The sequence below is a fragment of the Sminthopsis crassicaudata genome, chromosome 6, assembly GCF_048593235.1.
Source record: "Sminthopsis crassicaudata isolate SCR6 chromosome 6, ASM4859323v1, whole genome shotgun sequence".
Lineage (NCBI taxonomy): Eukaryota > Metazoa > Chordata > Mammalia > Dasyuromorphia > Dasyuridae > Sminthopsis > Sminthopsis crassicaudata.
Window position 1 is genome coordinate 107,417,387 of NC_133622.1, and position 24,863 is coordinate 107,442,249.

At 34.1% G+C, this 24,863-nt stretch overlaps 1 protein-coding gene across 2 annotated transcripts in view; it reads left to right on the plus strand.

Annotated features, from left to right (window-relative positions):
* Window positions 1-5,216: 5,216 nt before the first annotated feature.
* KLKB1 (kallikrein B1) overlaps window positions 5,217-24,863 on the plus strand; it is a 29,586-nt gene continuing 9,939 nt past the window's right edge. For both annotated transcript variants that reach the window (XM_074272669.1, XM_074272670.1), the window contains exons 1-8: window positions 5,217-5,286; window positions 6,906-6,964; window positions 11,280-11,442; window positions 14,736-14,842; window positions 16,306-16,465; window positions 17,771-17,880; window positions 24,021-24,180; window positions 24,700-24,806. In XM_074272669.1, the coding sequence (XP_074128770.1) occupies window positions 5,231-5,286; window positions 6,906-6,964; window positions 11,280-11,442; window positions 14,736-14,842; window positions 16,306-16,465; window positions 17,771-17,880; window positions 24,021-24,180; window positions 24,700-24,806 (922 nt within the window). In that variant the 5' untranslated portion in view covers window positions 5,217-5,230. The remainder of the gene's footprint in view (window positions 5,287-6,905; window positions 6,965-11,279; window positions 11,443-14,735; window positions 14,843-16,305; window positions 16,466-17,770; window positions 17,881-24,020; window positions 24,181-24,699; window positions 24,807-24,863) is intronic.

The following is a 24,863-nucleotide window of genomic DNA, read 5'->3' on the forward strand; positions in this document are numbered from 1 at the left end:
TGAGCAGATAACAAATTTTCCAACCTAGAGGATACCGATTAATTTGTTGTTATCTTTTTATAGATCCAAATAAATCAAGAAAATCATTGTATTTTTAAAAAGAGAAATACTGACATTCAACTTTTATTTTTCATAAAATCATAGATGCTTTAAAAACCCTATTTTCTTTGGCTTAGTTATACTTTTACTGATAAGACCTATTCAGAAGAATAGCTACAATTCCTTTGAGATAGAAGATTTATTTTGTTTTGATATTGGGGAAAAAACTTAGTATTTTGGGTTTTTTGAGCTGAGATTTAAAAATAATTTTATGAATTATAATTTTGCTTGCAGTAAAAGTTACTTAAAAGCACTTTATTTTCAAAGCACTTAATAGTTTTTGTTTGTTATTCATAATTTACATAAAGAAAAAAGAAATTTTATAACCAAGGGGAAATCTTAGAGGATTTTAGTAATTTTCACACCCTTTCTTCCCCCACTGTCTCTTCCCCAGAAAGCCATCACCTGAAAGCAAGCAGAAATGTCACTGAAGAGTAAGACAAAAACAAATGTGTCAGAACAGATACTATGAATCCCAAAGTGAAAACTTTATAGATTTTTTTTTTACTCAGCAAATAATTCTAATAAAATTGTTTTTCTAGTTGCTTAATGCACAGAAAATAATAACGTACATGATGTAGGAGGGGAGGATCAAAGTCTTACATTGATAGCGTAAGACAGTAAAACTTGGAAGTGGACAGAAATATGCAAGAATATCTTTTAATTAGAAGGGAAATGCTTCAACCTTTGCTGCTTGAATATGGTAGGATTCAATTATTCAATGTGTATACATAAAATGTAAGTGTGTTTTTTGTTTCTCAGGTTAACATGGCCATGTTTATCATATGCTTATTGAGTTGTCTAATAATCATGTATGGAATCTGAAATATTGAAATGAAAGCATTAACTTTTGGAAATAAATTTTTTTTTCCAATTTCTAAACAGTTCTCTTCTTTCTCCCACCTCCCCTCACTTATAATGAAAAAAATAAAGGAAAAAAAGAAAATGAAAATCCTTGGAATAGATAATAGTTAATCTTTACTTAGTATTTACTATGCCAAGTATTGTACTTTATAATTATTAACTCATTTGATAATGAGAAAATAACAACCTCACAACAACTCTGAGAAGTAGACACCATAATTTACCACAATTTTACAGATGAAGAAACTAAGACAAATAGGTTAAGTAATGTATCTAGGGTCAAGTAGCTCATGTCTGAGGCCAAATCTGAACCTTTGGCTTTAAGACCATAACGATATCCATTGTCTTACCTGGCTGCTTCAAATTACACACACACACACACACACACACATACACACACGTATATGTACAATGCATGTATATACCTATACGTAGTACACAATAATACATAGATGTATGTGTGTATGCATTCACACATACATGTATGTGTATACTATATGTAATATATAAATATCCCAGCATATAGGGCATGGATATTCAAGCAAAACAAATTTCCATATTGACTGTCCAAAAATACTTGTCTGATTCTACATTTTGAGAAACATAATTGATTATATCAGTAGGTAGATATACATATAGATAGATACATGTACATATGTAATATATAACTAATCAATATCAACATAATTGATTATATGAATAATAAAAGTAAAAAAAAACATGATTGTATCAATAGATGTAGAAAAATCTTTTGATGAAATGTAACACTCATTTCTGTTAGAAATACTTGAAAGTACTGATATAACTGGGGTTTTCCTTAAATTGATAAAACAAAACAAAATATTTGTCTAAAACTATCAGCAAGCATTATTTGCAATGGGAATAAATTAGAAGTCTTCCCAGTAAGATCATGTGTAAAACAAGGATGTCCGCTGTCATCAATATTAGTCAATATTGTTTTGGAAATCCTAGCAACAGCAATAAAAGAAGAAAAAAAGAAGTAGAAGGAATCAGAATAGGGAATAATTTTCTTTATGTTAACCCATCCCTGCACTTCTGGTATAAATCCTATTTGTTCATAGTAAACAAAAGGGTTCACTGTTCTTTAGATGAAATTTTGTGAGGTAAAAGCTAGTGAGATGTAAGTTCCTGTGGTGAGATCAAAGTTGAGATGAAATTTCTTGAGACCTATCCTGCCTCCTGACCACGCTGCTTCCAGTTATGCTGTTTAGTCCAAGGGAGACAGTTTGGACCTGTCCATTGTTTACTTAGGTAAAACCCTACCCTCTGAAGTCTTCTCTGAAGTCCTCTCCTTTATTCCTTCATTTTTACTGCTCTATTTTTATTTCATGATGATTTTCTCTCATGGATGAAATCTGGAGACCCATTTCAAAGATGTGATCTGTTTTCAATGGCTTCAGAATTAGAACTTTGAAAGCAGAATTTGGGTATATCAACTCAGCACAAAAATTGTTAGTGATCATACCTTTGAAATGTTTCCTTGGGTCATTGATATCAGTCACAGGATGATTAGTTAACAAGTAATCCATTTATATATCCAAATAAATCAAGGAAATAAGGTTTTGGGTTTTTTATTTGTTTGTTTTGTTTTAAGAAATACTGACATTTAAGCTAGATGGTCAAGAAACTTTTTTAAAATTTTTTTTAAGTTTGAAGATAATGGAATGGTTTATCATTTTATTCTCCAGCTCATTTTACAGATGAAAAAATGAGACAAACAGGGTTAAATGACTTGTACAAGGTCACAATTAGTAAGTATCTGATCCTGGATTTGAACTCATGAAGATTAGTCTTCCTCATAAGGATTCAGACTCGGGATTCCACCCACTCCAACACTTAGCTGCCCTAAATTAAATTACATGCATCTCATGCAATCATTATATGCATCTCTACTTTTTTCTTTCTTCCTTTCTTTTTCTAATGTGGCTCATTTTTCAGGGAGGCAGTGGAACAGTGGAAAGAAACTAGATCTGGAATCACAGAAGCTACTATATTCTGTTTCTGATCCAGTCTTGGACAACTTAACTTTCCTCAGCCCCACCATCCACCTCTAAATCTGTGAGATTAATTATCTATAAGATATTTTTTCTGTAGATTTTACTGAAGATGATTTATAGTTTCTATAATGACAATATAATGAAATTGCTTTGAATTGACATCACATAGAACATATATACCATCTTATTAAATATTCATTAACATCTATAAATAAGTGAATGAATAAATGAACCAGTGAATGAATGGATGAAACCCCTTGGTGCCACTGAGAAAAACCTAGATGGCCTGGATGGACCATGAATCTGACCCAACCTAACATGTAAATTCATCAACTGATTCCTCATCATTAGTTTAGAAAATTCTTTTAAAAATAAAATTTAAAAAGTCAAAATATAGCAGATTTACAAGTCATAGCATCATGGATTTAAAGCTGGAAAAAATTTTAGAAACCATGTAAATCAAACTCCTCATTTTATAGATGAGGAAACTGAGGCCAGGTGATCAATTGACTTATTTAAGGTCATACAATCAGCATCAGAGGTGGAGTTTGAAGCCAGGTTATCTGGCTTCAGAGCTAGCAATGGATGGCTTCATGGACTAATTATGCAAACATGCAGAAAACTCATGGAAGCTCACTTCATATACTCTGTGAAGAGTGAAGGACATAAGTAATGATTATAAATAAATCATTAATAACTTGGGTTTATCAAATATCAGACCACTATGCTCTTTTTTTCTTTTTCTTTTCTTTTGCTGAGGCAATTGAGGTTAAGTGACTTGCCCAGGATTACACAGCTAGGAAGTGTTAAGCTTCTGAGACCAAATTTGAACTCAGGTCCTCCTGACTTCAGGGCTAGAGCTCTATCCACTGAGCCACCTAGCTGTTCCCACTGTGCTTTTTTACTTCTGTACGTTTTTTCTCATCAGTCCCACTGATTACCTTTCTTATTTCTTTACTAGTATCAAATTGTTTAGATAACTGTTTCTTTGTATTACAGCTTGAGATCAGTTACTGCTAGGTACCCTTCTTTCTTACATTTTTTTATTATTTCCCTTTACATTTTTAATCTTTGTGGTGAGTTGTATAGTAATTTCTTTCCTATTTCAATGGCATTCCAGTTTCTTGATCAAGAAGCTATTATATCCTTATTGCATTTTCACATTATAATTCATTGTCTCAATTAAGAACCACAAAAACAAGTGAAGTTGGTGCAACATTTTTATCTTCATTTAACAGATGAAGAAACTGACTCTAAGAGACATCTAGTAATTCCATACTACTTCTGAGATTACCACTACCTTGGTGTTTTCTTTGATGTCTTACTCATGCTTACTCAGTATCTTCAACTAGTTTAGAAATCTAATTGTTCCTATTTCCACATTTCTCATCAATGAAGGACAAACAGCCTCTGGTAAATGATGAATAAATGCTTGTTGACGGTTTGATTCATCATTTGTGATCAGACAACTCAGAAGTGAAATCTGCACCCAGGCAGCAGGATATTGTAGAAAGACCACTAAGTTGAAGTCAAATGATGTGGGTTCAAATCCAACTTGAACTTTTTTGCTGAGGCATTAGTGAGCTAGCTCTAACTTGTTTGTCCTTAGAGAGTCAGGTGTTAAATTTTCTGTATGAGTATTTATGCCACAGAAATGGGCAAATGCTACAGAACTAGACTTGCTTTATTGTTTTATTGATATCCAGACCTAAGAAATCAATGGGAAAAACGTTAATTCTATATAAAAAAGTGTGTCGTTGGTGCATGTTTTTCCTCTGGAGCACTTGCTGTTAAACATTTACCCATCTACACACTGCTATCCAAATTCCACCTATTTCTTGTATCTGTATGACCTCGACAAACCAGTTATCAAAAAGACTTGAACTAAATGGACTCTGAGGTGCCTTCTAGCTTTAGTTCTATGATTGTAGGGCTCTCAATTCAGCTCTATGGACTCTATCGACCATGGCAAATTCTCTAATTCCACACTACTTCAATGGAAAAAAAAAGTCCAAGGACAATCTTCTTGTTCTAAAATGACAGAAGATATTCCAAAACACAAAATAATTGAATCCAAAGCCTGTGCAAAATAGTTGACCTTTTAATGAAATCACTGCAATCCAGGAGGGCTGGACATTTATGAAAGATGTTGACAGAGAAAAATGCTGACAGTCAATTGGCAGAGGGTTAGAGTCAATTTTAGAGCCAAGTAAACACTGTGGGCTGTGACATAGTTATGGACTTTTTAGATGGAGAGAAGACCTAATCCTTACCATCAGCGCCATCGAAGCCTACAAAATTTCAGGTACCTCTGTTATTCTGGTCACTTTTTTGTAGGTCATTGCTTGAAGGTGACTATGGTTTTTTGGTTGTTTTGTTTGTTGTTTACTCAATGAAGTGAGGTTTTGATTCTAAATTACTGCATATTTAGGGAACCAAAATGAGCTAGATATCAGTGGAAATATAGCATGTGAATCATTTTTTAAAATAAAATGAACAAAAAATTTTTTATGCATTTATGCATTTTTGTATGTAAATTAAAACAGAAAAAGAGGATTATATATGAAACTATGTGTGTATAAGTCATTTTAAAGCCACTATTGATATGATTTAAAATCAAACCTGGGCAGAAATCTCCAATATTGTTTCCTCATTATGAGATCACAAGCTGCATCCCTGACAAATAACAAGTATGAGGTAAAAAAACAACTACTTGATGATATATATATATATATATATATATATATATATATACATATACACACACACATATATATATATATGATATACATATCATATGTATATGTTATAGATACATAAGAAGAAGGATTTTTTCTCTACACACACACACATATGTATATTATAAACAAACACATATATTTCTCTGTGTGTCCCCTTCCCTTCTCCACCAATACTAATGGCTAAAGATATATTGATATAGCTATATCTATGTATATAATTGTAGATATTACTTATGAATTATACTAATATCTATTAATATATCTTACTAGGTTATGATAGAACATGTTATTTTATACTATATTACATTTGTTATATAATATGCTATAGTATACATACTATAATATATATCAGGGGTTCTCAAACTACGGTCGTGGGCCAGATGCGGCCTGCTGAGGGCATTTATGCTGCCCACCGGGTTATGGCAAATAGGCTGAGGGGTGGAGACAAAGTATGGGGTTTTGTTTTTACTATAGTCCGGCCCTCCAGCAATCTGAGGGACAGTGAACTGGCCCCTATTTAAAAAGTTTGAGGACCACTGGTATATATAGTACATATTATAATAATATATTCATTTATTATATAATTAATTATTTTGGAATATATCATTTAATATCACATAATATATAACATAATGTAATTTTATATGTTATGATAGAGCTATATAATAGAAAGAACTAAATGTAGACATAGCTATACACACACACATATATATATATATATATATATACATATATACATACATACATATATATATGAAACTAAGATTTAGATATTTGGTAAGTGTCCTGAAATGTCTTTTAGAAATATGAAACTAAGAAGCTGGAAGAGGTGGACTGCTATTAAGTTAAATCAATGCATATTCCTAAGCACCTATGTATTAGGCATAGTGCCAAGAACTGGGAGTTAGTTGTTAGATGCTTTTATATTCCATATTTTTCAAAGTGCACTGAATTTTGTTCTTTCCAAGTAATAAATCATGTAAAATTACCAATGACCCCTCTTCTCAATACCTAGGTTTCTGTATCCAGAATCCATAGCTAATATCTATCAATGAGGAAAGAATAGAAGACCAATTTATTTATTTATTAGATTAATATGATCACTGTAACTTCAGATTGGACTTTCTTTTTTGGAAGATCTTGTCCTCACTCCAAGACTTGTTCATGTGTTTTGTCATTTTAGAATGAATCTCCCATGCCAAGCAGTTTATTTTCTTTTCTTCTTTGCTACGGTGACTAGTGGTAAGTTCAGCTTTAACACCCAAAAAGAATTGTCCACAGTTGGGGTGGCTGTCTCAGGCGCCACCCTGTGAAGAAGGCTCATTTTTCTGGGAAAAACAGAAAATTAGAAAGCTGTCTGCCCCTGAGTCTGTGATTATCTGACTCCCCTTTGAGAAACCAGAGACAAGAACTAACTTTACTGCTCTTTTAGATTTACTGTCTTTGTCTTTTATCATGAACCAGGGGGAGGGCCCAGAATCACCTGGGAGAAGGTCGTTAATCCAAGAAATCTGATCTTCAAAATGAACAAACAGCACAGGCTTCAAAAACAAAACCAAGAAGTATACTCACAGAGCTAGGCCTATTTTTAGGAATCTTGTTTTATTTTAGCAAAGTACTGACTCTGAAGGCAGGAGATCTGAGTTCAAATATTATCTCTGATGCGTTCTACTTGTGTGATTTTTATTATTTATAATTTATTAATTTTTTTAAAATTATAACTTTTTATTGATAGAACATATGCCTGGGAAATTTTTTACATTATCCTTTGCACTCACTTCTGTTCTGACTTTTCCCTTCCTTCCTTCCACCCCCTCCCCTAGATGGCAGGTAGTCCCATACATGTTAAATATGTTATAATATATCCCAGATACAATATATGTGTGCAGAACCAAACAGTTCTCTTGTTGCACAGGGAGAATTGGATTCAAAAGGTAAAAAATAACCTGGAAGAAAAACAAAAGTGCAAACAGTTTATATTCATTTCCCATGTTCCTTCTCTGGGTGTAGCTGATTCTGTCCATCATTGATCAATTGGAATTGGATTAGCTCTTCTCTTTGTCGAAGATATCCACCTCCATCAGAATACATCCTCATACAGTATTGTTGTTGAAGTGTATAATGATTCTGCTCATTTCACTCAGCATCAGTTCATGTAAGTCTCTCCAAGCCTCTCTGTATTCATCCTGCTGGTCATTTCTTACAGAACATTCATATACCATAATTTACCCAACCATTCTCCAATTGGTGGGCATCCATTCATTTTCCAGTTTCTAGCCACCACAAAAAGAGCTGCCACAAACATTTTGGCACAAATAGGTCCCTTTCCCCTCTTTAGTATTTCTTTGGGATATAAGCCCAGAAGTAACACTGCTGAATCAAAGGGTATGCACAGTTTGATAACTTTATGGGCATAATTCCAGATTGCTCTCCAGAATGGCTGGATTCTTTTACAATTCCACCAACAATGCATCAGTGTCCCAGTTTTTCTGCATCCCCTCTAACATTCATCATTTTTCCTGTCATTTTAGCCAATCTGACACTACCTGTGTGATCTTATATAAATTCTTGGCTTTCATTTTTTAATCTTTAAAATTTAGTAGAACTATTCAATAGCTTTGATACCTGTGATTGCTTTTGGATCTATATCTATGAGAGAATCATTCCTTATTTTTACTACTAGAAGGGATCAGTATGAATCTGACTATACTCAAGTGGTCCCAAGCAAACGTGTTAAAGTTTATAGGTAATAAGAAATAATAAAATCATTGATGGTCCATGTTGTCACCACATAAACACTCTCTCAATAACCCTGCTTTCTATCATCTTATTCTGTGAAATTCTTGTCCATGTTGGAGAGCTACCTCTCTGTTTTTCTTCATGTATCAGAGGTCCCAATGTAACAATTGTTCATCTATATTCCTAAAGCACATATTTGATGTGTTATTCACCTGCTCAATAAACTCTACTGTCTCCCTATTCCCTACAGCATGAAATGCATCTGTGAAACATTCTATGAATTTTGTGAAACATTTTAAGTTTTTTACTATCTGATTCCAACTTGTCTTTGTGCACACTATGGTAAAGCCAAATAAGCTCTTTTACTGCTCCTCACAGATAGTTCTCCACCTCTTATTTAAATGCCTTTGCCCAGTCTATTCCTCACACTTGTAATGTGCTTCTCTCCTGTTCTCCACTTCTTAGAAGTTTTCTTCAAAGTTCAGATTTTACATGTCCTTTCCTGATTCTTTTGGAAGCTAGTATTTCAATCCCCTGTACAACAAAACAAAATAAAAAAAAAAACAACTAAAGAACTTTGCATTTATTTTGAATGTTTTGTACATGTATCTTCCATGGGATAAAGACATCTTAAGGAAAGATACATTCTTTATATTTGAATCTCTGGTGTCTAGCACAAAGCCTAATAAATGCTTGTGGATTGATTGACTGATGGTAACCTATCCATTAGCAGCCTTGTCTTCATTTTGGATCATTTCATGTGTACATTTTCAGATGTTGGTGGATGAATGAACTTTTGTTCTTCATGGATAATTAGGAGATATACACAGATAATGTAGTCCTAAGAAATACACCCCCCCCATAACATACATACACATGTGTATGTTTATGTATATGTATGCACACATATTTCTATCTCCATCTCTTATTCAGTTACTTAGGGCTCTGTGAGAAATCGTAACTCATACTTAGCAAATTTTAGTTAAATAGATGATTCCTAATGGGAACTTATCATCAATAACTGAATTAGGCAAAGGGAAATTTCCTGGTTTTACTCATTTACCATATATAGAAGGATTAATGATAACGGGGACCATTTTATCTAATTCAATAATTGTTTGTTTAAGTTCCTATTGTTGTCATTTGTTTGGTGACCATATTAGATACTGGGAATACAAAGACAAAAACTGAATAGTCTTCATCCTGTAGAAACTTATATATTTTCCTGGGTGTATAGAAGAGAGGCACTAGTAAATAATATATTTTCTAGTAAGTAAATTCAAGATAATTTGAAAGAATAGAGAACATTAATGGGTGAACTGGAGGCATCAGGGATGATTGTTAAATTTTTGTAGTAAGATAACTCAGAATTGACAAATACTATAAACCAAGACTTGATTTAATGTTTTAATGTTTGATTAGAATTAACAAAGTAATGGAGAAAATGTTAATAAAGCAGATTCAATTTAAAATATATATTGCATATATGTGTTTATATGTGTGTGTATGTATATATATACATACATACATATATGTGTATGTATATATATATATATATATATATATATATATATTTTTTTTTTTTTTTTTTCCTTTTGTAGGGCTGGTTGTTAAACATTTACGACAAGTACACTAATAACTAGGGGAATTGAGAAAGACATTCCCTGGAGGTGGTACCTCATCTGAGCTTTAAAGGAAGTTGAGGATTTTGAGGTGAAGATGAGAAAGAAGTATATTCTAGGCAAGATGAAGAGACATGAAGATGAGGAGAAAAATGATAAGTTCAGAGAACATGGCACTGTGGTCAGGGTGTTGAACCTAGGGACAAGAATTTCTCCGTTCAATTCCTGCCTCAGGCACTTGTTTAATCATTTTCAGTTGTGTCCAACTGTTCATGACCCCATTTGGGGTTTTGTTGATGGAGATACTACTGGTGATTTACCATCTCCAGCTCATTTTTACAAATGAGAAAATTAAGGTAAACAGGGTTAATTGACTTTCCTAGTATCATATAGGTGGTGTCTGAGGTTAGATTTGAACTCAGGAAGAACAGACTTTTTCAATCCAGACTGGGCACTTTATGCACTATGGCACCACTTAGCTGCCCCTCAGTCACTCAGAGCTGTATAAGTCTCTGAACTTATCAGACTCAGTTTCCTTATCTGATAATGAAAGCATCAATTTTCTAGGATTGTTATGAGGACAAAATGAGATAATATGTATTTTAAAAAGCGTTATGTTAATCCTAATTATTATGAAGGTCAGTTAAGTCCAAACAGAGGGTTTAAAGTCAGATAATTAATATAATAATAATAGTAAAAAATATCTGTCAGATGCTTTACAAATACAATTTGTAATGATTTAGATGCATATATATCTATATTTCATATCTTATATCTAAATATACACTTATATGTAATATAATTATATACAGATATGATTCATGAATTTCATCTTCACAATAATTCTGGGAAGTAGGTACCATTTTTATAACCCATCATTTTATAGGGGTTAACAGAAGTAAAATGATTTGGCCAAGATCACCCACCTGGTAGGTTCTGAAGCCATATTTGAACTCAGGTCTTTCTGACTCTGGGGCTCATATTGTGTCTCTTGCCCCACTTTATTGCTTAAGGATTTCATTCTATCTAGGGAATTAGAGCTATATCTTAATGGGAGTTGTGGGAGAAGGGAATTGCTCAGAATGCAGAGGGTGGGGGAAGGTGGTAATGTTGAGGGAAGAAACAAATAAGAAGGCACTCGAGCATATTTCTTACTAGTTTCACCAGATCAACCTTCTCCTCTGATTCTATTACAGATTGTGTGACTTGGTTTTATGAAAACACCTTCTTTAAAGGAGGAGATGTGGGTGCGGTATACACCCCAACTGCTGAGCACTGCCAGAAAGTGTGCACCTTCCATCCCAGGTGTATACTGTTTAGTTTTCTACCTGCAAACTCCATTAATGATGAAAACAAAAGGTAAAGGGCTTGGAATTTGTAATGAGAGAAATTGTTTCCTCCCCCATTCCCCAGTTCTCATGTAATAATGCATCATAATAACAATAATTGTTTGTAAGTACTTTGTACACCTTAAGAGATAAGATCATAAAACCTCATTTTTAAATGAGTCCCAGGGAAGTTAAGATAAATAATTCAGTGATAGAGTGGTGGTCTTGAGACCTGAGTTCAAATCTTATTCCAGACAGGTACTAGCTGTGTGATGTAGGCAAGTCACTTAACCTTTGTCTGCCTTAGTTTCCATATGTACAAAAAGAGAAGGAACTTCTAACTTTCCTTCCCACTCTACAAGTCTGAACCTAACTGTCTTAGTTGAAGTTACAAGGGAGTATCAGAGATGGTATTTGAGCCAGATATTAACGACTGGAGATCTAATGCCCTTTCCTCTGTTTCAAGGTACCTGAGCCAGTTAGATTGAAAGAGGCCAAGGTCTTAGAATTTAGAGCTGGGATAGAGAATCTAAGGGATCCTCCTTTATTTATAGATGACAAAAGCAAAGCCCCAACATGAAATTGATCCAAACAAAAATGGTCCCACCTATTAGGAGCTCACTTTCTAATGGAGAAGTGGATGACTAATATGTTCAAAATTTTACCTACATAATATATGTAGTATAAATGGAAGGTAATCCTATAAGATAGGCACTAGAATTTTATATGTAGGTGGTACCTAAAAAGGGATGGTACACCTTAGAAAAAGAGAAAATATAAACTTGAGTCTTGAAAGAAAAACCAGAAAATCCAAAAAGGAAATCATTCTAGGAATGATGAAAATTCAGTTAAAAAAATAAAAAGGACACAAAGATGAGAGAGAGAAGGCATCATGGAACAGCATAAAAAATGCTGGATTGTAGAGTATGTGGGAATGTAAGGAGACTGAAAGAGTGAGGACATAGGTTGTCTAGGAAAAAGATGGTGAATGTGGCAGCAATGTAAGTCCAGAGAAGGAGACTTATATGAGATATATTGTGAAGACTGAAATGAGAAAATGTTGAAATAGATCTTGTGAATGATAGTGGAGTGGTGGTGAGGGTGAATGAGTTGTTGAGAATCATTCTGGAATAATGGGAGAATAGTGATGTCCTTGATAGGAATAGGGAAGTAGAGAAAAAATGAGGATTTGATGAGATGTTTTGAACATGATGAACTTGAGATGTCTACAGGACAACCAGCTCAAGATACTCAAAAAGAATTTGTGCTGATGCTCAGGAGAAAGATGAGGCTGGATCTACACATATGAGAATCATCTACATAGTACTGATAATGAACCCATAAGGACAGGTGAGATTACTAAGCAGAATAGAATAAAAGAAAAAGAGAAGAAGACGTAGGATTTAGACTACCCATGGTTACTTGACCTTGGAGGAAGATTCAGCAAAGACAAAGAAATGGGAAGATAGGAAGAGAATAATGTCACAAAAAAATTTAGATAGAGAGTATGTAGAAGAGGGTACTCAATGATGTCAAATGCTGGGAAGAGGTACAGAAGAAGTAATCATTCTTCAATGAGAAAAAGCCCTTGAGTGCTCAGATGATCTCCATGCCATTATGAAACCTCAGCCTAAGACTTTAGTGGATATTTAGTGACAATAGATGAAAAATATTCATAAGAAAAGCAGCACATTGTTATAGACAGAAAATTGATTTCAGAATCAGAAACACCTGGGTTTAAGAATGGCTTCTGACACATTCTAGTTGGATGATTCTGAACAAGTCCTTTAAGTAATTTTTTTTTTCGAAATGATAGAATTGGACTTTATTCTTTAGTATGACTTTGTACTCCCATTTTGTCATTCAGGCTATTTCAAAATATTTTTATTAGTATATAAAAATTAACTTTATGAAATTATCTTTTAGTTTAGTTTTTTAAATTAATTTTAAATTATAATTTTTTGACAGTACATATGCATGGATAATTTTTTTTACAACATTATTCCTTGTATTCATTTTTCCAAATTTTCCCCTCCCTCCCTCTACTCCCTTCCCTAGATGACAGGCAATCCCATGCCTATTAAATGTGTTACAGTATAACCTAGATACAATATATGTGTCCTTTAAGTAATTCTGGAAAACTACGTATGCATTGCAAAAAAGGAGTGAGCTTGCATGGGTAGAAGAAGCTTCCTATAGCAGTGAAGTCTCAGTTTTAATCCCAGTCCTAATTTATATGTTTAGTAATTTATAAACAAGCAGTTAAATGGGGAAGAATAATAGGAGTTCCCCCACTCAAATGTTATTCAGATAACTCATTATGGCTTTGAGATGACTCTAAGTTTTTGAAGCCTATGCCAATGAAATGCAAGTTCTTGTAGACCCTTAGAATGTAGAAACAATTTGCATATTAGTGCAGGGCTAAAATGTGTGTTTGGAGTTTGGGAACTGGGCCTTTTAAGCTCAGAGATGACCTATCATTTGTCAACTGACCACAGGGTAATTTTTTTTTTTCTGACTAGAACCACATATAAAATTCAAATTTTCACAATTAGCTTTTGCTATTCTTGCTGGCTACTCAAATTTTATATTGGATGGTCAAATTTATCTCATTAACTCTGATTTTCCCACCTAGAATTTTAGACTCTAATTAAGGGCTTCCCCCACTTCTTTTCCCAGATGGGTTGTGACCTGTATGGGAGGAAAGCCCAAATTGATAAAATTATATATATTTGAAAGTCTTGAAGCAAGTTAGTTAAGGTCTTTTTCCATTTTCTCAGTCAGGAAAGATTTTGTGTTTTCCCCATCTTAGATAGCAATTTGTATTGTGCCACTAATCAATCATTCAGTTAATCAGTAAACATTTATTAAGTACATACTATGTCACAGACACAATGTTAAGTGCAGAAAATACAAAATGAGGTAACAAACTTTCCATGCCCTCAAAGAACATACAATCTAATGAAGGAGACAGCATACAAATAAATGTACAATTATAGAATTAATTGATTGACATTTATTCATCAAGTACTTTCTAAGTGTCAATTATTGGTCTAAATGCAAAGAATATAAAGAAAAAGTAAAACAATAGAATGTATTATTGTTCATTATAGCTATTTTATACATCTTTTTTATTATATTTTGTTGTGAAAATCCTTGTTTTATTCCATAAATTAAAAATAAAATAAAGTTCTAAAATATAGTAATTATAGATGAGTTAGTAATTTTAAATGTCTATATATAGATATAATAATTTATATAATCATAAAATATTTGTTTACATACTTATCCATTTTCATTAAGTGATACCCTCTTTTCCCACAGGTTTGGTTGCTACTTAAAAGACAGTCCTACTGGAACTCTTTCAAGAATGACTAGGACAAATGCAATTTCTGGGCATTCTTTAAAACAATGTATTTATCAAAAAAGTGGTAAGTTGTGGTTTTCTTAAGTTTTAGTTGGTGTAACTAAGTCATAAAATACTTTTCCTTGCTTTTCTTTTTTCTTTGATGCTCCCTACCCCCGTCTCTGTCTTTATCTCTCTTTGTCTATCTCTCCATTTGTGGAAGAGACTTTTTTCTTTTGTTTTCTTTTGGATAGATGCCATTCTTTATTTTATTTATTTATTTTTTTTCCGAGGCTGGGGGTTAAGTGACTTGCCCAGGGTCCCACAGCTAGGAAGTGTTAAGTGTCTGAGATCAGATTTGAACTCGGGTCCTCCTGAATTCAAGGCTGGTGCTCTATCCACTGCGCCACCTAGCTTCCCCTTCTGCCATTCTTTATAATAAAGAATTTAAAAACAAGAAAAATCAATATGTCAAAAATAATATTATTTGTTATATTAATTCAGTAAAGAAATATTTGTTACCTACTCACTAATTTCCAGGCACTGTGCAAAACTCTGACAACATAAAAAGGGAAAAAGGAGTTTAATATCTAATATTCTTTACCTGTAGACTCCCATCTCTGGAAAGGAAAGGAAAAGGAGGTATTCTAAGAAGAAAACTCTTCCAGTGTGTAAAACACCACGTGTTGTTTGGATTTCTTTTCTTCTACTTCCTATGAATAGTAAAAGATCCTCTGGGAATGCTCTGTGGGGACTAATGATATAGTAATATATATAGTCAATTTCTAACTATTAGTTGTGAACTAACTGTGCTTGAGATATTGTTTAGGCACCCAAAACCATTGGGATGACACTGATGAATAGGTGTCTAACTATGGATCAGGCATCCAGTTTTAGACCTAGAACTTCCTGATTCTGATAGCTCTCTCTTATACTATAACATAACTGCTTCCTCCATTTTAGAGATGAGGAAGTGATCAACTTAAAGTTATACAATTAGTAATGAAAATTTCAAATATAACAAGATTATATGGAGGTTTTAAATATACAAATTAACTACAAAGGGCTATAAACTAGAAAGTTGCTATCTGCATCTAGAGAAAGAACTGATAAATAGATGCATTAGAATAATTTTATGCATATGTATATATATGTATGTATTAGAATAATTTTATGTGTATGTATATTGTATTTGTGTATATCTCTCTGTATATATATATATATATTTACATATACATAATTATGTCTAATAGTAGCCATCTAATAGTAGGGGAGGAAGAGAAAAAAAGGAAAAAAAAAGAAGTGTATATAATAATTTTGTTGTATATTTGGAGGGAATAACAAGTTGTACATGGGGTAATCATCTTTTTATTGCACTATATTAAGGCAATTCTTGTTTTATTCCATGAATTGAAAATAAAATAAAAAAGACATTTTTTCTAATGGTGTGTTAAAGATGAAATGCTTTCTTTCAGGACTATCACTTAAAGGGGTTACATTATTCCAGTTAAGGAATTATATTAGTTCTGTTTTATTATGTTTTTACAGCTTGTAACAAGGAAACATATGAAGGACTTGATATGAGAGGGGTGAATTTAAATATAACCAAAGTGAACACTGTTGAAGAATGTCAAAAACAATGTACAAACCACATTCTTTGCCAATTTTACACATATGCCACACAGACATTCTACAGACCAGAGTTTCGGTGAGCAAAAAAATCTTCCTTAAAGACCCCCCCTCCCCAAGGATTCTAATTTAAGCCTTAACTAACTCTTTTTAAGATGCAAATGAAGGGCTTTCCAATCTTACTTTTCTTCTTAGTATTCTTGAAATAGCAGCTATCTTTATGAGTGGGACTAAGTCCCAGTGAGAAATCCCAGGGGAGACAGAATATTTCAGTGAACTGGACAATAGAATAGAAAGAAACTTTATATTTTCAAAAGTGTCCAAGCTAAATGGTCAAACATGTTCATTGATGAGACTTAAAGCATTCCAGTTTCCCTTGTGTCCAAGGAATGTTCATTTTATAATTATGTTATAGTCGTTGGGCTTGATATACCATACTGGATGGAAAATTCAAAAGGGTTAAGTCAAGACAAGACAAATTCATTAGACATCTGCTAAGTGCTGTAGAAACAAAAATTAAAGAATATTGTCCCTGTTCTCAAGAAGCTTACAACCCAAAGGGGAAAATAATATGCAAACTACTATGAACAAACAAGATATAGACAACATTGGGAGAAGGGACTAATGTGAAGGGGGAATTGGGAAATAATAAAACAACAATAAAGACAAATATTGAACAAGTCCTCCAAGGAGAACAAACCTTCTTTATCACTACAAAATATTTTGCTGTCTCAGCTGTTTCTCATAGCAACCCTGTGAAGTGAGCAATATAAGTATGTATTATTCCACTTGACAGATGGAAAAACTGAGGTGCACCAGAGTAAAGTCAGTTTCCTAAGACTTCTCATCTATTATGTATTGGAGCCAAGACAAAACCAAGGGTCTTGAGTCTCAGCTAAAGATCCTTTCAGATACAAAAGATGTTTTTTTTTTTCTCTTCTCTTCCAAGATAAGCACAAGCTTTGGTCAAGGCAATGTTTCAGACATGGTAATATTGCTAAGAGTCTATGAGTATGATATCAGTGGATATAGTTTTAACTGTCACTTAGCAGTCCAACTTTGGACATGGTCATTCAACTATGTGTGCAAAGGTGAGATCTGAATCCAAACCTGTTCCTATTTAATCTATTTCTTGGTTCTTTCTACCATTTTACTCATGTTATGGTTTCCAAATGCTTCATCTCTCATGTTTTATTGCCATGATTATTTTCTTGCTATGATGGTTGTTATGGAGATTTATCAAGGGAGGGGATCAAACTATGTTACAGGTGGAAGTATTAGTTGCGCTGATGAATGTAGCTTACTTCATTTGTGACAATGTTCAGAAGGTAAAGAACAAAAGGGATGCAACATCATCAATGAGCTTTCTTTCCTTCTTGCTCAGAAATACATGTCTGCTGAAGCACAGCCAGTCAGGGAGCCCCACCGCCATCAAGATGCTGGACGGTGTGGTGTCAGGATTCTCTCTGAAGCCCTGTGGACTTTCTAACTTAGGTAATTATGTATCCACATTCTATACAAAATCTTGTGTAGAAAACAAGGAACACTTGGACAGAACTCATACCTAATGTGGCAGAGAACAGAGGTTTCTCTAACTTGGACCAATAGAATTCTGTCTCTTTAGATAATCAAATAATTCATCTTGAATTATTGAGAGAATTATCTCTAATGTTCATTTTAATTCATAAATTGATAGCATTTATGATGGTAGCATTATTAAAAGCACAGAAACCACATCAACACCTAGCCATGGGGCTGGCTCCCTTTTTCAACATTCTCATTCAGTATTTTTATGTTAATCCCTCTTTTTTTAAGGGAACCTTCTCTGGCCCCTATATCTCCTGGGATGTCCTCACAATTTCCTGCCCACTGTCAAAACTTCCTATGCCCAGTGAGTGATAATGGATTACCATAAATTCTGATATTATTGACAAATGAAATGCGTGAAATAGGTCTTCACTATCATGCTAGATTTAGATCTGTAAGAGACTTCAGAAATCATCTAGTCGAGTCCACTTATTTTACAATCAAGAAAACTAAGTTCCAGAGAGATAAAAGTAATTTTTCTAAATTTCACACAGGTAATTAAATAGCAAAGCCAGAAGTTGAATATAATATTCTGGCTAGTTTTCTGGAGGTCCTCCAAATGGGTATTGATTTCAGCAGAATAATCACTACAAAACTAGTCAGAAATAAGGTCCAAGGCCTTTATTATCTCCTTCACCGTCTGTCTCCTTCACCTGGGGCCCGGCTAGCTTTCTGAGGGACCTTCAGATGGGCCTTGGTCTTAGTGGAGGAATGCAGAAGACAGGAAGAGGCACCAGGATGGTGGGAGATGGAAGGTCTCTCTTCAGTCCTTGTTGGCTCTTATATACCTTTTTGTTATTACATCATTACAGCATACTGAGTATGTGTGAACTTAGAGAACCGTTATATCACCATGCTAAATACTGAGTGAGTATATATATATATATATATATATATATATATATATATATATATATATATATATATATATATAAAACTAGATAACCATTGTCTCATCAGTTCCTTTGAGTTAACACTTTGTTTCAAGTATATTTCTCTAGAGTTCTGGCTCTCTACAGTTGGACTCTAATCCTCATGCAACCCTCATTCCTTTGTATCATATAGTTTCTTTTAAGGATTGATACTGATACTGTACTACAAAGGAATCTGGAATGCAAGAGGTTAACTAGGGCTAATGTTAGGATGAGGAAGGGGAGGTCATAGAATCTGAGGAAGCAAATGTCAGTTGTTGATTGATTGATTTTAGGACTGTCCTTGAAATATCCATTTGAATAGAGATTTTTGAAAGAGATCTGAGAGAATAGAATCTTTTAGACTGACTTTTAATTCATGTTAGGATTGAAAATAATTGAAAATCTATGATCTAAAGAGCTAACTAATTAGACTATGCTTACAGGCTTCCTTATTCAACTTTCTATCCTAAGTTAGTTAAATTGTATAATTTATCAACATAATCATCCACTTAGGGCTTACTTCAGTGCCTCATTCTGATATCATCCTTCAACTGAAAGTGCACTCTTTTCAGAGTTACTAACAATCTCTTAATTACCAAGTCTAATGGCCTTTGCTCAGGCTTCATCTTTCCTGACTTTGCAGCTTTTGACACTGTTGATCACTCTTCCCTTCTGGATTCTCTCTCCTCTCTATATTTCCATGATGCTACTTTTTTCCTCATTTTCTTATTACCCATCCAACTGATCCTTCTCAAGTCTCCTCTGGATTTTCATCCTGGTCATGCCCACTTACTGTGGGCATTCCCTCAGGCATTCAACCTGGGAGCTATTCCAAATGTAGGGAAGCATGGAAGCAGAAAGCATAAAAGGAACAGGGATTGTCTAATCTGGCTGAAACATAGGATTTCTACAGGAGAGTAATGGGAAATACAACTAGAAAGCTAATGTGGGACCATAGAATAATCTTTTAATGTTAGCCTTGAAAGTTTTTTACTTTATTCTGTAGGCAGTATGGAGCTATCCAAAGTTTTTGAAGAGGAAAATGACATGGTAGGAGATCTATTCTTTTCCATCTATTTTCTTCTTTTATCTATTTTTACTCACTTGTTTGGTCATCTGATTAGCACCATATCTTCAATTATTTTTATGCTAATATTTCTTAGATCTACTTATTCAATCTCACCTAACCTTTCTTCTAACTTTCAGACTTACATCTTCAACAACCTTTTGGAAAATTTGAGTTTGAAATCCTATAGATAACCTCAATTCAACGTGTCTAAAGCTAACTCAATCATCTTTCTCTCCTAACTTCCTTTAGCATCCCTTTTTGCTAAAATCTTCAAAGCCTCAGTGCAGCCACTGATCTTCATCTCCATTGTTGGTCTGCCTCTTCCAACAAAAACCTCTTTGGTATGGCTTTATCAGGAGATCCAGAAGATGAAAGAGCTTCTCAAGACAGTTGAAGTGGTCAATGGTATCACATGATGCAGAAATCTCAAGTAAGATAGGAACTTTAAAAAGCTAATCAAATCAAGTAATTAGGAAGGCTTTGTCTTTTTCACTGATTCTTTTTCTTCCTAGATAAAACAAAAGTTGATGGTTCCGGAGTTCCTGTCTTTAGCCTTCTTTTATTATATAGTCTTTCCTTTTATAATCTACTTCCTAAATCTTTATCTTAATCATGGCCTTTCTCCTAACTTTCAGACCTTTGTGCTCAATTATCTCCTAGGTTCTTCCAGGTCTTATTCTGCTGGTGCTTTAAAATTAGTATGTTCCAAACTGAACTCATTATCTTACCACCCTAAAATGACCTACACTTCCAGATTTCCATGTATCTGTTAATAGAATTGATACCCAAAGTCACACAGGCTTGAAATCTCATCAAATGCCTCCTTCTCTCTTGTTTGTCACATCTAGGCACTAATGTCATTTCTGTGGTCTACAAAATCTCCCACATCATTGTCATTCCCACCACACTATATTAGTTCAAATCTTTATAAACTCTTAAATGAATTAATAAAGAATTTCTCTTTGATTCCCCTTCCTTTCCACTCCTAGTCTCTCTCCCACTCCAGTTCATCCTGCATATTGCTGACAGATTAATATTTTGCTAGGGCCCAGAAGATAGAGTCTTTGAGATGGAAAAGAATAGATCTACCATGTCATTTTCCTCTTCAAAAACTTTGGATAGCTCCATACTGCCTACAGAATAAAGTAAAAACTTTCAAGGCTAACATTAAAAGATTATTCTATGGTCCCACATTAGCTTTCTAGTTGTATTTTCCATTACTCTCCTGTAGAAATCCTCTGTTTCAGCCAGATTAGACAATCCCTGTTCCTTTTATGCTTTCTGCTTCCATGCTTCCCTGCACTTGGAATAACTCCCAGACTAACTCTAATTTTTTTTGCATTCAGAAGTAAACCTCCTTCTCATCATTGTATTTATAGCTCTTTTAGCCTCTTTATCCCTTTTTTCATAATCTGTGTTCTAAGTAATTCATTATTCCTATGCTATAGCTTCCTTCCTTATTGTAAACTTCATGAAGGTGGGCACAGGAGCATTGCTACGGTTTGCATTGCCAGTAACGCAAACACACCTAACACAAAGCACAGTGCCTTGTAGGTACTTAATAGAGTTTGTTGAAAAGACTTAAACATAAAAGACATTTATAAATACTTGCTGAATTGACCAGCAAGCCTGTGTCAGACACTGGGATTACAAATAAAAAAGAATCTTCTCAAATTAGCCTGTCCATTTAACTCTTTGGGATTTGATGGGTTAAGTCTCTGGCATTTAAGCTATGTACAATCAGTTGGTATTTTTTTTTTTCTGTGGGAAAACATCATTCAAACATCATTATCAATGATTTAACTCCCACATCACTATTGTAAGTTACATATAGGTTATTAGGATCTATAAGGTAACTAGAAATAAGTAAAAAGGGAATTAACAAGTAAGTTTAATAAAAGTGATCATCAGTAAACTTTCTCCCTGTCTAATCTTCATTTGCTTATTTCAGGGTCTATAAACTCTTTGGTATTTATTGTGTACTTCTCTTTGTTGAGTATCATAAAGCCCTAAAAGTCACAGAACTTTACAGGTATAAGGGACTATGAAGATAATAATTAACTTTTATGAAATACATAAGCACTTTATGTCATATATTATCTAAATGGTTTCTGGCAAAGAACCCTGAGAGATAGGTGTTATTATTGTCCCTTTTTGCAGATGGAGAAATAAAAATGGAGAAAAGCTAAGTAACTTGCCCAGAACCACATAGTAAGTGTCTGAAACAGGATTATAACTCCAAGTCAGTGCTCAATCCAACATGCCACCTTGGTATCTTACATATGTTCCTAATAAGTTATATGATGCTTCAAAAAATCCATGACTTCATCATTGTGGGTAATTTTTCCCACTAATGTACATTGAAAAATTTCTTTAGTAGACTTTTAAGGGTTATTGTCCCTAAAAAATTTATCAGCTAATGGATAATTTTCTGTTAATAATCTGAATCTCTTGTATTCTGATGGAAGTGGATATCTTCAACATAAAGAAGATCCAACTCACTTCCAGTTGATCAATGATGGACAGAAATAACTACACCCAGAGAAGAAACACTGGGAAGTGAATGTAAATTGTTAGCACTACTGTCTATCTACCCAGGTTACTTACACCTTCGGAATCTAATACTTAACGTGCAACAAGAAAATGGTATTTACACACATATATTGTATCTAGGCTATATTGTAACAAATGTAAAATGTATGGGATTGCCTGTCATCGGGGGGAGGGAGTAGAGAAGGGAGGGGATAATTTGGAAAAATGAATATAAGGGATAATGTTATAAAAATTACTCATGCATATATACTGTCAAAAACTTATTAATAAAATAAAAAAAATAATCTTAATCTCTGAATTTAAGTAGTCTGACCCAGACTTGAAGCCTTTTCAGCTTAGTAGAAATTGGCAGTTCCTGCTTTTATGGAAATAGAAGTGGGCTACATTCACATCATGATAAGATACTACAGGAAGAAGTCAGTGAAGACTCATAAGTAGTTATAGAAAAATAGTTCAACATAAATAATAGTTCATATTCTCAAGTATCTAAGTGACTAATACAAAAGACAACTGAATACAGGACAGATAGTCATAGTAGGACATTGGGCAAGTCATTTCACTTGCCTACCTCTCAGTTTCCTTATGTGTAAACTGAGAGGCTTAGACTCATTGCCTCTTTAGTTTTTTCTAAGTCTAGATCTGATTTTTTTTGGAAAACTAGTTCTCTTTTCTTGCTCAAGCTAGAAATACAGGAGTTATTCAAGACCTGAGCTCTGAGTAGCACAAAACCTTGGAACTTCTCTGCTGCCAACCTGGATCAGTTTGCTTCTTTATGCAACCTGGAGGTCTCCTTGCTCAGGGACTCAATCAATGCCAAACTTAATGTGGAGATTTATGTCTGTCTAGTCTACTATAGCTCAGAATTTCTGAGGTCAAGAGATCTGCCAGATTCAACTTTTCCAGAAGTTGGAATTCCAGATATGTACCATTATTTCCAGCCAAGTATCTGATCCTATGAGAATAGTTTCAAAGGAAGAGTTGTGACATATCAACTTACTTTATTCTTTTGAATAATAATACATCCAGATCTGATTCCAATCCAATGTTAATGTTATTAGTTATGAATTAACGAATTAAAAAGCATTTATTAAGTGTTCAGGATGTGCTAAGTATTATGCTAGGGTTCTGGGAATGTAAAGAGAAAGAGAAGACAGTTGCTGTTCTGAAAGAATTTACCCTCTAATTGGAGAGGAAAACACATACAGAAGGGTACATCAGCAGGGTTGATGGGAAGGACCAAAGGTCTTGTCAAGATCCATGAATCTTTAGGATGCAGCAGAGTCTGCTCCTTGGGTGGAGAGCCTGGAGGGGACTGGATCCCCACCACTGGGAAGAATCAGAGTGAAATGCAGAAATCTGAGCTCCCTTCAGCAGAAATGGAGGTCAGAGTCTGGGAAAGAGGCTAGGGTTTGGATGATTCAGGGTAGGGAAGGGGAGAAGACTGTCTCTTTCTGGTATCATGAAACAGTATGTGGAATTCTGAGTAGTAAATGACTTCTCTGTCTTCACAGGTTGCACAAGGAATATTTTTCAAGATATGTCATTTTCTGGTAAAGATCTTGGCACAGTGATTGCTCCAGATCATTCCGTATGCCGTACTATTTGCACCTATCATCCAAATTGCTTATTTTTTACATTCTATACAAATACATGGCATATAGAATCACAAAGGTACATGGAATTTTGGCTGTCATTTCATAACTAATGTTATATCTCACATTTTTAGAATTCTTTCAAAGAACTTGGTTTTTAATGTTCCAGACAACTTTTTTTAAGACCACAAATTAAAGGCCAATTTTCTAGCCCACATTGGGAGGGAATTATTACACCTTGAGTATAATATACTCTAATGAAATCACAGGCTTGGATCAAAATTTTCTATAACAATACTCTTTGAGCAAGAGAACACATTGGAGGCTTAGTTAGGATAAGAGGTCAGTATTGCTCCAAAGTCTCTGATTTCTCTTCTCCCAATTCCAATGATCTCAGCAAAGCCTTTATATGAAATCAAGGCCAAAGTGTACTTATCTTCTGTCAATATTATAAAATTCTAGTCCTTGAAGCGCCCTCAGTCACAATTTATAAAAAAGAAATAATAATGATCCCTCTGTTCTTGAAGAAGAGTTCAATTTCAGAAGCTTTCCCACATTCTTACTAGTGTTTCTCATGCTTTTTTCAATTTGCTTTTAGAAATATGTGTTTTCTGAAGACATCAGACAGTGGAAAACCAAGCTCTGAAATACCACAGGACAATGCCATGTCAGGATACAGTTTTCTGAGCTGCAGAGATTGGCAGGGTAATGTGGTATATTAACAAGAAACAACTGTTGAGCATTAGATGAAGGGGTCAGATT